This window comes from Microtus pennsylvanicus, chromosome 1 (genome assembly GCF_037038515.1).
Source record: "Microtus pennsylvanicus isolate mMicPen1 chromosome 1, mMicPen1.hap1, whole genome shotgun sequence".
NCBI lineage: Eukaryota > Metazoa > Chordata > Mammalia > Rodentia > Cricetidae > Microtus > Microtus pennsylvanicus.
In genome coordinates, this window is record NC_134579.1 from 203,856,425 (window position 1) to 203,870,083 (window position 13,659).

The following is a 13,659-nucleotide window of genomic DNA, read 5'->3' on the forward strand; positions in this document are numbered from 1 at the left end:
AGACAAACTACCAACTGAGCAGTATCCTCAGCTCCTAGTTCCACAAGTACTTATTTGAGCAACCACTACCTGCCGCACACAATGCTTGCCACTGAGTTTAAAATGTTTTCTGGGTAGAGAGATGGCTCAGCAGTTCAGAGCACTTGCTGCTCTTACAGAGACCTGGGCTTAATTGCCAGCACCCACATGGTGGCCAGAGACCATCTGTGACTCCAGTTCCAGGGGCTCTATCACCCTCTTCTGACCTCACAACACACCAGGCATCACCTGGTGCACATATATACATGCAGGAAAACCACATGTGTTTGTATACATATAAAGTGAAATAAATATTGACAAGAAACAATGTCTTACAGGGCTTAAAGTCTTCTAAACTTTTCACCGTGCATCAGGTCCTGCCTCCAGGTTCCTACCCCGTTTGAGTTTCCGTCCCAACTACCTTCAATGATAGTGTAAGCCAAATAAACATTTTCCTTCCCAACTTCCCTGTGATTTCAAGGTCAGCCTGGTCTACACTGCAAGTTCCAGGACAGCCAGGGTTTTATTGAGATACTCTGTTTCAAAAAGGAAGAGGAGGAGGAGGAAGAAAAGAAAGAACTGTATAGCTTTTATCTAGATAAAATATATGTGAGTTCTCACATTTGATTCCCCAGAGCAAGTCCTGTCAGTCTGACTTCAAAGAGACAGGTGTGTGCAGCTCTGTGGTGTCCTCTGAAGGGAGTGCTTAGAGGCCACCTGCTCATCAGTCGTGAGAGCTACACTAGTCATTGCTCTGACCGTGGGGTGTGCAGAACCACCTCCATTCTCAAACAATTACATCCCCAATGGGACTCTGAAAACAAGTTTGCATTTTTTTCTGGTAAATAGCCCGACTAATGAGGCAGGGCTGTAGGACATGAGAAGTTGTAGGGAAAGAGGTAGAAAGGTAAATGCCAGCCAAGGAGTTAAACTTTATTCACTAAGCAAAAGAAAAGTAGAACCTGTTCAAATGAAGGTATAAAGCAGTAGCAAAGGGAGGGTAAGTTTGGTGCTAAAAGAGAGAAGTAACTTGGAGGAGGGAGTAAACAGAGTGATTGCTGAAAGAGGTGGGGCCTCTGGAATTACACAGGAGGGAATGGGCATAGACGGTTACCCCCTGCCAGTGTTTATTCATTGTCTCTTTCACCAGTAGACAAAATTAAGTTAGGTGTTATAATTAGCACATTGTAGGCACTAATTAAGTAGTTGTAGAGTAAATAAAATCATAGTAAATAATGAATGTATACTTTGGGATACCATAATCTTTTAAAGTTTTAAAGTTTTTTTTTAAATTTTTATGTGTGTATGTGCACTGCATGTGTGCCTGGGGTCTGTAGAGACAAGAAAAGGGTGCTGAATCCCTCAGAACTGGAGTTATAGATTGTCGCAAGTTCCTGTGTTGGTGCTGGGAACTGAACCCAGGCTCTCTGCAAGAGTAGCAAGTGCTCTAAACCACTGAGCCACCTCTCCAGCCCTAAATAAAATCACTCTTAGAAATTAAGAGGTGTTTCTTCTATTTCATTGGAAACTAAAAGGGACTCTTGGGTTCAGTTTATTAATTTGCTCAGCTAGTAACTTTCCATTATGTATTTTTAAAAGATTGAACTCTCTCTTAGAATACACAGTAGTCTGGTTTTTATTTAAAAATTTCCATTTATTTACCTTTTGTTGCAGGGAAGGGACTTGCATGTGCCATAGGCTATGGCATGCATGTGAAGGTCAGAAGATAAATTACAAAAACAGCTCTGTCCTTTCACCACATGGGTTCCTAGCATTAATCTCAAGTTGTCAGGCTGGGCAGCAAATGCCTTTACTTACAGACCTATGTTGCTGCTCCAAAGTCATTAGCACTAATGTATTCAAGCCATGAACTTCACTAAATTTTAGGTTATAGGCCACAGTATCATTCTACTGTCTTCTGGATTTGCTCTGTAAATTGTTATAAGCCAGTGGGCATTTATTATGCAGTGTATTGTTTTCCTCTGTCAGCTGGAAGATTTTTTCCCCTTTCCCTTAGTTCCTATCCATTTGCCTCTGAGATGCTGTGATAGTTTAGGCCCTCCAGGAAGTAGCCTCCAAAGAATCCTTTTACTGGAAAGTGATTTCCTCTCAGTAAATGGAGAGTTTACAGGAGGTCATGAGGGACATCGTATCCTAATGTAAGGCTGGGTCCTATGAAGGAACTCAAGGCAGCAAGAGATTCAGATTGTCATAATGTATGAAGAACATTTTAATGAGGCAGATGGAGAGCTTTTAGTCAAAGGTCGTCACTGGAGAAGCCATCCGGATTTGGGAGTACCTTAGTATTCCTGCTGGACTGATTGCTGACTGGAGTCCAGTGAGGTTTGTAAGATGCATAGATGGTGGTGAATTCAGGGAATGGCAGCTTGGGCATCGCTTAGATTTCCCACAGATCTGACAAGTTCATTTTACAGCTTGTAGCGGCGTAAACGAATGCAGACAGTTTGTAAAGATATATATAGTTTTAATGTAGAAATAGACTTACAGAACCACCGTTCCCGCGGAGACCAGGAAAGTAGAAGAGACCGCTCGGAGCACGCTCGCCAAATTTATAGGCAGACATTAGCCCGAGGCGAACACGCCCCCTAAGGGGCGGGACTTATCCCTACAACAGCTCCCAAAGTTCTCAAGATGTAATCAACTTCTCCCCCCCCCCTTCTTCTTTTTTCTTTCTTCTTCTTTTTTTTTTTGCATTTTGTTTTTTCAAGACAGGGTTTCTCTGTGTAGCCCTGGATGTCCTGGAATTCAATTTATAGTCCAGGCTGGCCTCGAACTCACGGAGATCTACCTGCCTCTGTCTCTGCCTCTGGAGTACTAGGATTAAAAGCATGTGCCTCTCTCTCTCTCTCTCTCTCTCTCTCTCTCTCTCTCTCTCTCTCTCTCTCTCTCTCTCTCTCTCTCTCTGCCTCCATTATCTCCCTTTTCTGAGATAGGATCTTGCTATGTCATCCATGCAACCCTCCTGCATCAGCCTCTGAGCACTGGGGTTACAGGTACAGGTGCATACCACCAGGCCCAGTTTGAGGTATTTATATTATGTATTATGTCCACTAAATGTGGTAAGTTTATGACCAATATTTCTTTTAAAATTTTAAAACAAAAAATAAACGAGGGTCTCACTAAGTAGCCCTTGTTGATCTCAAACTCACTTTATAGACCAGACTAGCCTCAAATTCACAGAGATCCTCCTGCCTCTGGCTCCCAAGGGCTGGTTGATTTCTTCCTTTTCATGCATCATTATCCTGCAGAGAAGAGAGGTATATCAACAAGGTTTAACAGATACCTAGATATTGCTTTTCTTTTTCTTTGTAGTTGTTCAAGAAAGAACAAATGGGAAGACATGCTTGTACAGCACAGTTATGAGCATGACTTTATTGCCTACCAATTCCAGATGTCAGTCAAGCTCACTGGTTGTCTCTTCTCTGGAAGTCATGTTTTATTTTTCTTTGTTTGTCAAGTATGTTTAGGCTGGTCCCTAGGAATTGGAAATGTTATGTTGCAGAGCCCCTAGACTCCTGTGTTTTTCTTTGATAAAACAAGAAATTGACTTGGCCTGACCTTTTCTGCCCTGGACAGCCCCTCAACTGCCAGTTCATCTTTTATGTTCTTAGACGGGATATTTGGGTTCTCCCTGCACTCATGCTTCAAGATTCAGCCAGAGGTCAGGTGTGGTGGTGCATGCTTGTACTCCTAGCACTTCTGCAGCTGAGGCAGGAGAGCTGAGTTTAGGCCAACATAGGTCACTTTCTAAAAAAAAAAAAACCCTTTTACATGTCAAGATGTCATCCAAATGGGCACTTATCTCATGCCATTCATTTCCTCTAGTGGCATTTGGTCTCCATAATCTGCTGGTCTTGGTTCTGCCCCAGCATTCTCAAGTAGACTTTCCTTCATGGAGTTTCTAGCTATCATATCACATGTAACAGAATGCATCTATCAGGAGCTGATGTGGTGATACCAGAGACAAGATCTGGAGTCATCATGTGGGTTATAAACTTGAAGGGCTAGAAAAAGGTCAGACTTCCTAGTAGCTGGCTGTGAGCTGGTGGCACATGCCAATCTCAGCACTCAGGAGGCTGAGGCAGCAGTATCACAAGTTTGTGAGCAGCCTTGACAAATCTGGACCACATGGTGAGATGCTATCTTTCAAAACGAAAGAAAAAAAATACAGGCCGATATAGGGTGTAGTGGTTTGAATGAGAATGGGCCCCATAGGCTCTATATTTGAATGTTTAGTTCTCAGTTGGTGGACTGTTTGGGAAGGATTAGGAGGTGTGGCCTTGTTGGAGGAAGTATGTCACTTGAAGTGCACTTTGGGGTTTCAAAAGTCCACACCAGGCTCAGTCTCTCTTTCTGCCTCCTGCCTGGGAATTAGGATGTAAGCTCTTAGCTCCTGACCTAGCAGCAAGCTTGATTGCCTGCCACCACACTTCTTCCATGACAGACATGGACTAACCTGAAACTGCAAGCAAGAGCCAACTAAATGCTTTTTTTTATATAAATTGTCTTGGTCCTGGTGTCCCGTCACAGCAATAGAACAGTAAGACAAGAGCCTCAGCCACCTTAGTAACAATGAGGACGAAGATAAGGAATTAGAGATTAGATAAAAGTAATTTGTGATGAATTGAATGAGAGGGAGTCAAAATACAAAATAATCCTCTTAAACTGTTCTGCAAAGCAGATTATGCACACTCTGTGCTTCACTAGCCCTGGTGTGGATTCACTGGTTGGAATGGGTGTGTATGTTTTCTCTCACTTAATATTTCTTCAGCTCCCTGCAGACAACACTGTATCTCACCATTTCTCAGGCATCTCTTCATTTTGTTCTACTCCTTGGTGCTTTCATGGTTTTTATGGTCAAAATAAACTCACCATATTGTCCGTGCTCCATCCTGTGGAAAAGGAAAACAGCAGGTACAGAGCAAAGAATTTTAAACTCAGTGTGTTAAGATCTGCCATGTCCTAGTGATGGCCACATGTCACAGATATGTGAAAACAGCTTGGAGTGTGATAGCAGAGGCTGTCTGTAAAAGTGGAGTGCGGACTGGATGTTGGGAACAAGAAAAGCCTCCGTCATTAGGCCTGAGATTGAGTCACTCATGAGTGTAAGCATGCAGAATTAGAATCCAGCTCAGGCCTCCTCTCACAGATATTGGTAGGCGCCCTGCTGACACTGTCAGTGAGTTCTGGGCTAGCAGACTTGCTATTGAGTCTCCATTTAAGGACTGTGACATCGCCCCCTCCCCCACCCTCTCGAGAAGAGCAGTCCAGATTCCCTGCCCTGCAGGAAGTCCACGACGCATGGGAGGAGAGGGAGGGAAATGGGAAACCGGAGGAGGCAGAAATTTTTTTCAACAACTAAAAACAAACAAACAAACAAACAAACAAACAAACAGAGGACTGTGACAACCAATACCCACAGCTTCTTCCCTGACTCCTACCTGAGCGTTAGAACCTGGCGTCAGGCTCTTGCTGTGCTGTCAACGTCTCACCCTCAAAGCATGGAAGAGGATCCATTTTCTTCAGAGACCGCATTGTGCTATCTGTCTATGGTACGGAGGCCTAAACTCTCATTGGACTCCCACGCTATGCATCTTCCCATTTGTCCATGGCCTAACTCCAATAATCTCCTTTATTCCCAGTAGTCTGTCTCAGTGTTCTCCCGAACCACCAACTTCATTCAAAGTCTAGCATTGGGAACCCTTTATTTCCTCCCCAGGAGAAACACTCTAGAGTTACACCCAGATCATGAATGCAAAGATATTCTGGGTATCAGAAAGAACGACAAAACACTGGATACTGGAGGCAGGAACCATTCATGCTTTAAATACTTCTGTCAACTTCCCTCTCCCTTTCAGATCTAGACAGAGAAGGAAGAGGGGAAAGTATCAACATAGGAAAGTATTTTTACAATGTGAAGCATCATGGACATGGACCCACAAAGTAGTAACACAAATCACAAGTATTGCATTTGGGCCTATCAATTTGGCCTCGTGAACATCAAATAATAAATTACGAAGGGGAATAAACTAATGGACAAAAGAAAACAACAGCAATGCTAGCACTTGAATGTTTTCATGTTCAGCTGATTTGAGAGAATGTCTAGAATCGGAATAGCATTTCCTGTGATACATGTAAAGGGAAATGTCACTTTCACATCTAAAAATGATCAAATATACCTAAATGATACTAAATGTCAAGTTTAATTAGGAGAAAGTTTTGGGATCTAGGTGAGGTAGTAAAGGTCTATAATCCTAGCACTCAATAGGTAGAAACACAAAGATCAGACATTCAAAGCCCGTCTCAGCTACGCAAGCACCAGACCAGACTGAGTTGCACAAGAATTTGTCTAAAACATGGAATTACAAGGCTCGAACCTGGATCAGAGGTTAAAAGTACTTGCTGCTCTTTCAAAGGAGTAGAGTTCTTAGCACCCATATCAGGCAGCTCAGAAACCACCTGTAACTCCAGCTCCAAGCGACCCAACACCCTTTTCTGGCCCTTTAGGGCACCCCTGCACATGGACATACATACATTTTTTTAAATGTATAAAGTAAAATGGAAATATAAATAATGCCTTAATGTTAAATACTGATTGTACTTCTATTAGAGAAAAATGAGACTGTCCCCTACATTCTACTGTAATCAGTTTGTCTTAATTGCATAACTACAATCACTAGTCATATATACTTCAACTCCAAAGCAGCAAAGTTTTAATCGTAAACTTTCTAAGATTGAAAAATGAAAACTGAATTTAGAAAATTAGGCTAGAACAGAACATACAAGTAGACATGTTACCATCGAAGGGACAAATCTCATGGGGTCCCAAATCTAGACAATTAACTACAGGTAACTAAGCAATGTTGAAAGTGGGGAAAACAGTCATCTCCAGGAAAGAGCACATCCAAAAACGATCAGCTCTGAAATTATGTACATATGAGTAATATTATATAGACTAAACAGGTTGTAGTTAGGCACAAACAGACACACATAGAAAAAGAGGTCATGAATTTTAGAGTGAAAAGTGTGTGTGTGGGTACACTGGAAAGTTAGAAGAAGGAAAGGGAAGGGGGAAATGATATATTTCCAGTTCAAACTATTTAAATTATATAAAAGTAAAGAAATCTTGAAAAATTAAAAATTGGGATGGTGAAATGGCTCAGCAGGTGGAGGTGCTTGCCTCCAAGCCTGACAACCAATTCAACCCTCAGGAACCACACGGTTGAAGGAAGGAAATGAATCCAGAGTCCTGATTGCTACGAGTGCTGTGGCATGTGCACACACCCACACACAAATGCTAAAAAAGAAAGAAAATAGGGCTGGCATGATTGCTCAGTGGTTAAGGCTCTTGCCACCAAGTCTGAAGATACAGATTTGATCCCGGCAACCACATGGTCAAAGGAGAGGAGTGACTCCTGAAACTTGTCCTCTGCCCTCCTGTGGGCATGCACACCCCCACATACAATACAACATAATAGAATGTTGTGGGGAGCTGCGGGATTGCTTTTCGTCTTGCCCAGCTCCTGCACGGCTAGCTTTACATCCGAAATAACAACACACAAATTATATTCTTTTAAACACTGCTTGGCCTATTATATCTAGCCTCTTTCGGCTAACTCTTGCATCTGGACTAGCCCATTTCTAATAATGTGTGTAGCACCCCAAGGTGCTCTTACCGGGAAGACTCTAGCCTATGTCCATCCTGGGTCGGAGCTTCATCGCGTGTGCCCCCGGGAGCTGAACTATGGCGTCTGTCTGAGGCATCTTACCTCACTTCCTCTTCCTCCCAGCATTCTGTTGTTTACTCCTCCCACCTATGTTTTAACCTATGAGGCCAAGCAGTTTCTTTATTACTTAACCAATGACCTTCCTCCATCAATAGAAATGTACATAATTTAGTTTTTCCGCACATAATTGAAAGATTTGAATTTTGTTTTTTTTTATTATCCCAGCAAATGTTACACTAGAGGAAATGATTGGGAAAATACAAATAGATCCATTAAAACTGACTGATTATTTGTTCTATTACATTCAGAAATATGCAAAACAATTGTTATATTGCAAAGCTGTAATTCTTTTTCTAGCAAAGCATTATTTTATAAAATGGTAGTGTTGCCATTGATTCCATTTTAATACAAAATACTTATATACATAATACATTATAAAAGTAAACTGGGAAGTGCCCTCCACAAAGGAATATACTAAGGCACTTTACAAATATACCAATATGTTGACCCAAATTATGTTTTATTTTAGATTAAAAAACACAAACTGTTTGACTTTAAATATCAAAGGGATTTTTTGTTTATTAAAGAAAAAGTTCTAAAGTACCTTGGGTAACAGCAGCAGCATATCTAAGAACTCCTCCCACTGGGTTTCTAAGTTCTAACATATCATTAAATCAGAATAAAACATTTCCACTCACAGTTTTGCACTTCTCAACAGCAGAAGGAAATAACTTTTTAAAAAAGTCAATCTCAAAGTGACTTCTTAGTCATACATTCTATAGTTTCTATTAGAAATAGGAAGGTAGGACAGAAACAGCAACAGGGCCTGCCTCAGGACGTCACTGAACAATACACAACAGTATGTACAATTACACAATTATAGAACGCATTTTATAAATACTATTGATAACGTATTAAAGGGGCAAGTACACAAGACAGCCAGTTTTAAGGGACAGCATAGAGAACAGCGTCTTCACCCTGCTTCAGTTGAGAGTGTCCAGGTTTTATGTTGTTCTCTTTATTTGCTCATAAAGCACCAGCTTCTATGCTGGAAGAACTGGATGTAGTCAGGGAGTAATCCAATATAAGTATCCAAAATATTAAAATTGTGAATAAAATACTAAAATCACAGATACCAATGCTTATATACTGCCTCTGACAAACACTAGACCTTCAGGGAAGTTTAGAAGGACACAGAATTTGTAGTGTTTACGTTCAGAGGAAACGTGGTTGTGGGAGGGGAGAGACAGCACCTTTGTTTTCCTGCAGTGTAAATATGACAAAGTTGGTTTTCTACTGTATTGCACCATAATCCAGGAGTAAAACCACTAAATGAAAATGTAAATCTGAGTGAGAAAGCCCAAAGAACAAGAGGGCTGTCTTATAAAAGTGGGAACCAAGTAAAAAACTCTTGAATTAGTATGTTTTGCATAGGACTTTACAGACTATTCAAACGCCCCATGATTTAAAGACTGTTTCCTGATAGCACATTCTCTTACAATTCTGCTTAGCAATCCTTCAGAAACACCCGACATTTCAGTGCCCTCAAAATAGTGTTTAAAACATGTCAGTGTCGTGCCAGCATTCGCAGGGTCATCACGTCGTGCTCTCGAAACCTTCCAATGACAGATCATCATTTTTACAGAATGTGCTCATCTGAGAACTGTGCAATAAATTAAGAGTTTTCAGTTGAATGTAGCAACTTACTTACAGGATGTAGGTCTCTAATCTGTCTGTGAAGTTTCTATCATATCTAGGGATCCCTGGATGTGCATGCAACGCTTTCTGTGTATGTGCTGATATGCACTTTTTTCACTAGGGCCAGAGTTAACGCTGCCTTCATCTCAAAAGAACCAGTGACCCCAAAGACCCATTCTTATACTGCAACAGGTTCTAAACTGAACATGAAAGTGTAAGCTAATAAGCTAATAATTTTTCTCTTTCTCCAATTCAATCAAATATCTTTGCTTTTAATTTTTTTATACATATGGTTTCAAACAAATTATCTTTTATATGAAAGCTAGTCAGGTAAATATCTTTCCTATCCGCAAACATTAAATCTGATAAAGTATTCATGTCAGTAAACCCTAGGAAAAGAAAATAATATACAAACTTTACTAAGGTAAGAATGCAGCCTGATTCTTCTTCCTAAAAGATGTTACTATGCATTTTGTTATAAAGCCACAATTCTTCCTTAGAACCTAAACATTATATAAATAGGCACATTTATATAATCTTAAATAAGTTAGGCGGTCTTCAATTTTTAAACCACTATGTATCTTCTAATTAGGAATGGTCATCCCAATTAGGAGTTAATTAATAATTATTTTTAACCAATTAATCTACTCTTAGGTATAATAGTGCCAAATAGAACCATTTTCCCGTGCCAGTGATTTGTATTGTAGCACTGTTCTGGGAGAGGAAATCTACAGCAATGACAACACAATCAAGATTGATCACTGTACTGCAAAGGTACCTTTCGGGGACAGCGGTGCTGGGGATTGAACCCAGGGCTTTGTGTATGTTAGGCAAGTGCTCTACCACTAAGTTATAGCCCCAGCTCCTGGAAAAGTACTTTCTTAGTGAGTACATACAAATAAATTCTAATCAAAGTTTTACAAACCGAAAATAATTTCTTTGCTTAGGAGATGGAAATTTTTACTCTAATCTTAAGATAAAAATATTACAGACCTTAGTTTTCAGTATCTGAAAATTTGATTTATGGCAACTTTGTTCCCTTTTAAAACTGGAAGCAGCATTAATATCAGTATGGAAACAAAACTAGTAGTGCTCTGACTTCTTTTAAAGCCAGTAATCGAGAGGCTAGGCTAGGACTTCCGTGGAGGGAAGCGGTAAACTGATTATTTCTAGTGAACTCACTTTTCTCTGCTCTATTTGTGATCCCAGGATATGACTTCCAGATTAGCATTAGCCTAGGTACACCTTCTAAAATGATGCCTTAATTTCTTTAGCTTATTGTGAACTAAAACCACAGTTACAGGGGAAATATGGGTATGTTTCATATTTGGTTAAAGCAAGATAAAACTGTCTTTCAAAAACTCTTGAATTTTAAAATTATTTAGCATATATACAAATAGATACCAGGCTTCTCTTTTTAGACAGAGCACTATATTTTAAGTACTTTAAGTACCAAGAACTGACTATAATACTCAGTTCATAATTTACTTTCCTTATAACAATTTATTCTAAATTATTGGATTAAAAGGGTGGAATAAATTAACATTTTAAAACAATTTCCCATAATTTAGGAAAATAAAATATTGTACACAGAGCACACAAACTCTGTCATATTTGCATAATCTCCTCAAAACCTAAAAACCCTGCATTTCAGGTCTTTCTGCACTCTTACAAGTATCTCCTAGTCTATTAAACATACACTAGATCACGGTTTTTTACATCGGAGCCTGTGTCCTGGTCATCGTCATCAGACTGTTGCTCTGAGCCTTGTGAATTAATGTATTCATACTCAATAGGCTTTGGATAATTATATGGGTAGCCATTGTCATCAAAAAACCTCCGAAAGGTAAACTCATAGAAAGCATGTTCAGGGTGCTTCCCGTTTTTATACCAGCCATTCAGAGTGTCGTTGATATTTTCTTCCTCATTATCATCACTCCACAACTTGTCAGGATCAACAGGGTCAAAATTGGATGTATCTGTTGGGTGCGTGATTTTGGGGATGTATGAAGCAGACTGCTGTCTCAGATCACTAGAGAAATCAATGGTTTTAAAAAATGGATGAGCCTTTATTTCATCAGCACCATTCTTGCCTAGGCGATCTTCTGGGCCTCGGCAGAGTTTGATGATGAGGTCAGAGGCTTCAGGACTCAGCTTAGCTTGAGGGGGAATGTGAAGAGAAGTTTGCCAGTTGATAACCTTTAAGAGAAGAGTTTTTAAAAATTAAGAAGGGAAGAGATGAAAATCAACAATTGCCTCAAGTTTTATATCAAATGTCTTACTTGTTTTTCTAAGTAACTTGCACAGTATTTTACCTTTAATAATAAATCACTTCTAGACAATATATTTTCTATCTTCAGCTCTTGAGAAGACTCACAGTAAGGTTCCTTATTTTGTTTTGTTTAATTTTTGTTGTTTTGGTTTTTCAAGGCAGGGTTTTAGTGTGTAGTCCTGGAACTCACTCTGTAGGCCAGGCTGGACTAGAACTCAGAGATCTGCCTGATTCTACCTCCTGAGTACCGGGATTAAAGAAGTGTGCCACCATCTAGGTGTTTTATTTTATTTTTGAGAAAAGGTCTCTCTAAGTAGCCGTGGCTGTTCTGGAATTTGCTATGTGTGGTACTTTGAGTGAAAATAGCCCCCATACTCATAGGGACTGGCATTATTGGGAGGCGTGGTCTTAATGGAGACGGTGTGGCACTGCTGAAGGAAGGGTGTCATTGGGGGCAGCCTCTGAAGTCTCAAAAGCTACAGCCAGGTTCAGTGTGTCTCAGTCTCTTCCTGCTGCTTTCTGATCAAGATATAGAATTCTCTGCTCCTCTCCACCATGTCTACCTGCTCTCTGCCATGAAGATAATAAACTAAACCTCTGGCTGTATGTTAGCCCCCCAATTAAAATTTTCCTTTATAAGAATTGCTGTGATCATGTGTCTCTTCACAGCAACAGAAACCGTAACTAAAGCACTAAACCAAGCTGGACTGGAGCTCACAGAGATCCACCTCTGTCTCCCAAGTGCTGAGGTTAAAGGTTAGAGGTGGCTACCATGCTAAGCTTAAATAGGTTGAACATTCCTAATCCAAAAACATTCAAAATCTGAAATACTTTATATTTTTTTTAAATATTTATTTATTTATATGATATTCTGTCTGTGTGTATGTCTGCAGGCCAGAAGAGGGCATCAGATCTCATTACAGATGGTTGTAAGCCACCATGTGGTTGCTGGGAATTGAACTCAGGACCTTTGGAAGAGCAGGCAATGCTCTTAACCTCTGAGCCATCTTTCCAGCCCTATGAAATACTTTAAAACATAAAAGTTTGGGGACTTGAGAGATGGCTCAGCAGTTAGGAGCACTGTTCAGAGAACCCAGGCTCAATTCCCAGCACCTATATGGCAGCTCACAACTGTCTGAAACTCCAGTTCCAGGAAATTTGACACCTTTATACCAATGCACATAAAATAAAAGTTAAACAAATTATTCAAAAAATAATAACACAAAAACTCTTAATATTGATATGATATTGTAAGTAGAAAGCTCTCCACCTGATCTGTGTTGATTGCACTCAAAAGGAATTCACAAGGAGCTGGGAACACAGCTCAGTGGTAGAGCACTAGTCTAGCATATCAGAGGTCCTTGGATCCTACCACTCCAAAAACAAAACAGAACCATAAAGAAATAAAGGTACACTAAACTATTACATAAAATTACCTTCAGGCTGTTTGATACATGAATGAACTTCATGCTTAAACTTGTGATCTATTCCTATGAAATCTCAGTGTGCATATGCAAACATTTAAAAATCTGGAGGCAGAGGCAGATCTCTGAGGTGTCAGCTGGTCTACCTACATGGTGAGTTCTAAGCCAACTTAGGGTGACATACTGAGACCCTATCTCAAAACAAAACAAAATCTCAAAGAATGTGAAATATTTCTGCCTCAAGTCTCTTGGACAAGACATATAAAGGTACTCTTTTAAGTACTACAGCATATATAAAGATCTATAAAGGGCTAATAATTTTTTGTGTAGGTCCTATAGCTTACCTTCATTTGTGTTTCTAATGGTGTTTGTGCCAAGAAAGGAGGTTGTCCCACCAACATTTCAAAAAGAATAACACCAACACTCCACCAATCACATAACTGTGTATATCCTGAAAGTACCAAAATCACATAGTTATTCACAAGAACACTTTAAAAAA

The 13,659-nt window shown here is 40.0% G+C and overlaps 1 protein-coding gene across 3 annotated transcripts in view; it reads right to left on the bottom strand.

Moving 5' to 3' along the window:
- Positions 1-7,953: 7,953 nt before the first annotated feature.
- Positions 7,954-13,659, bottom strand: part of Lats1 (large tumor suppressor kinase 1) — a 37,545-nt gene continuing 31,839 nt past the window's right edge. For all 3 annotated transcript variants that reach the window (XM_075949361.1, XM_075949371.1, XM_075949385.1), the window contains 2 exons: positions 13,505-13,611; positions 7,954-11,663 (listed from right to left, as the gene is read on the bottom strand). In XM_075949361.1, coding sequence (XP_075805476.1) covers positions 11,154-11,663; positions 13,505-13,611 — 617 coding nt within the window. In that variant the 3' untranslated portion in view covers positions 7,954-11,153. The remainder of the gene's footprint in view (positions 11,664-13,504; positions 13,612-13,659) is intronic.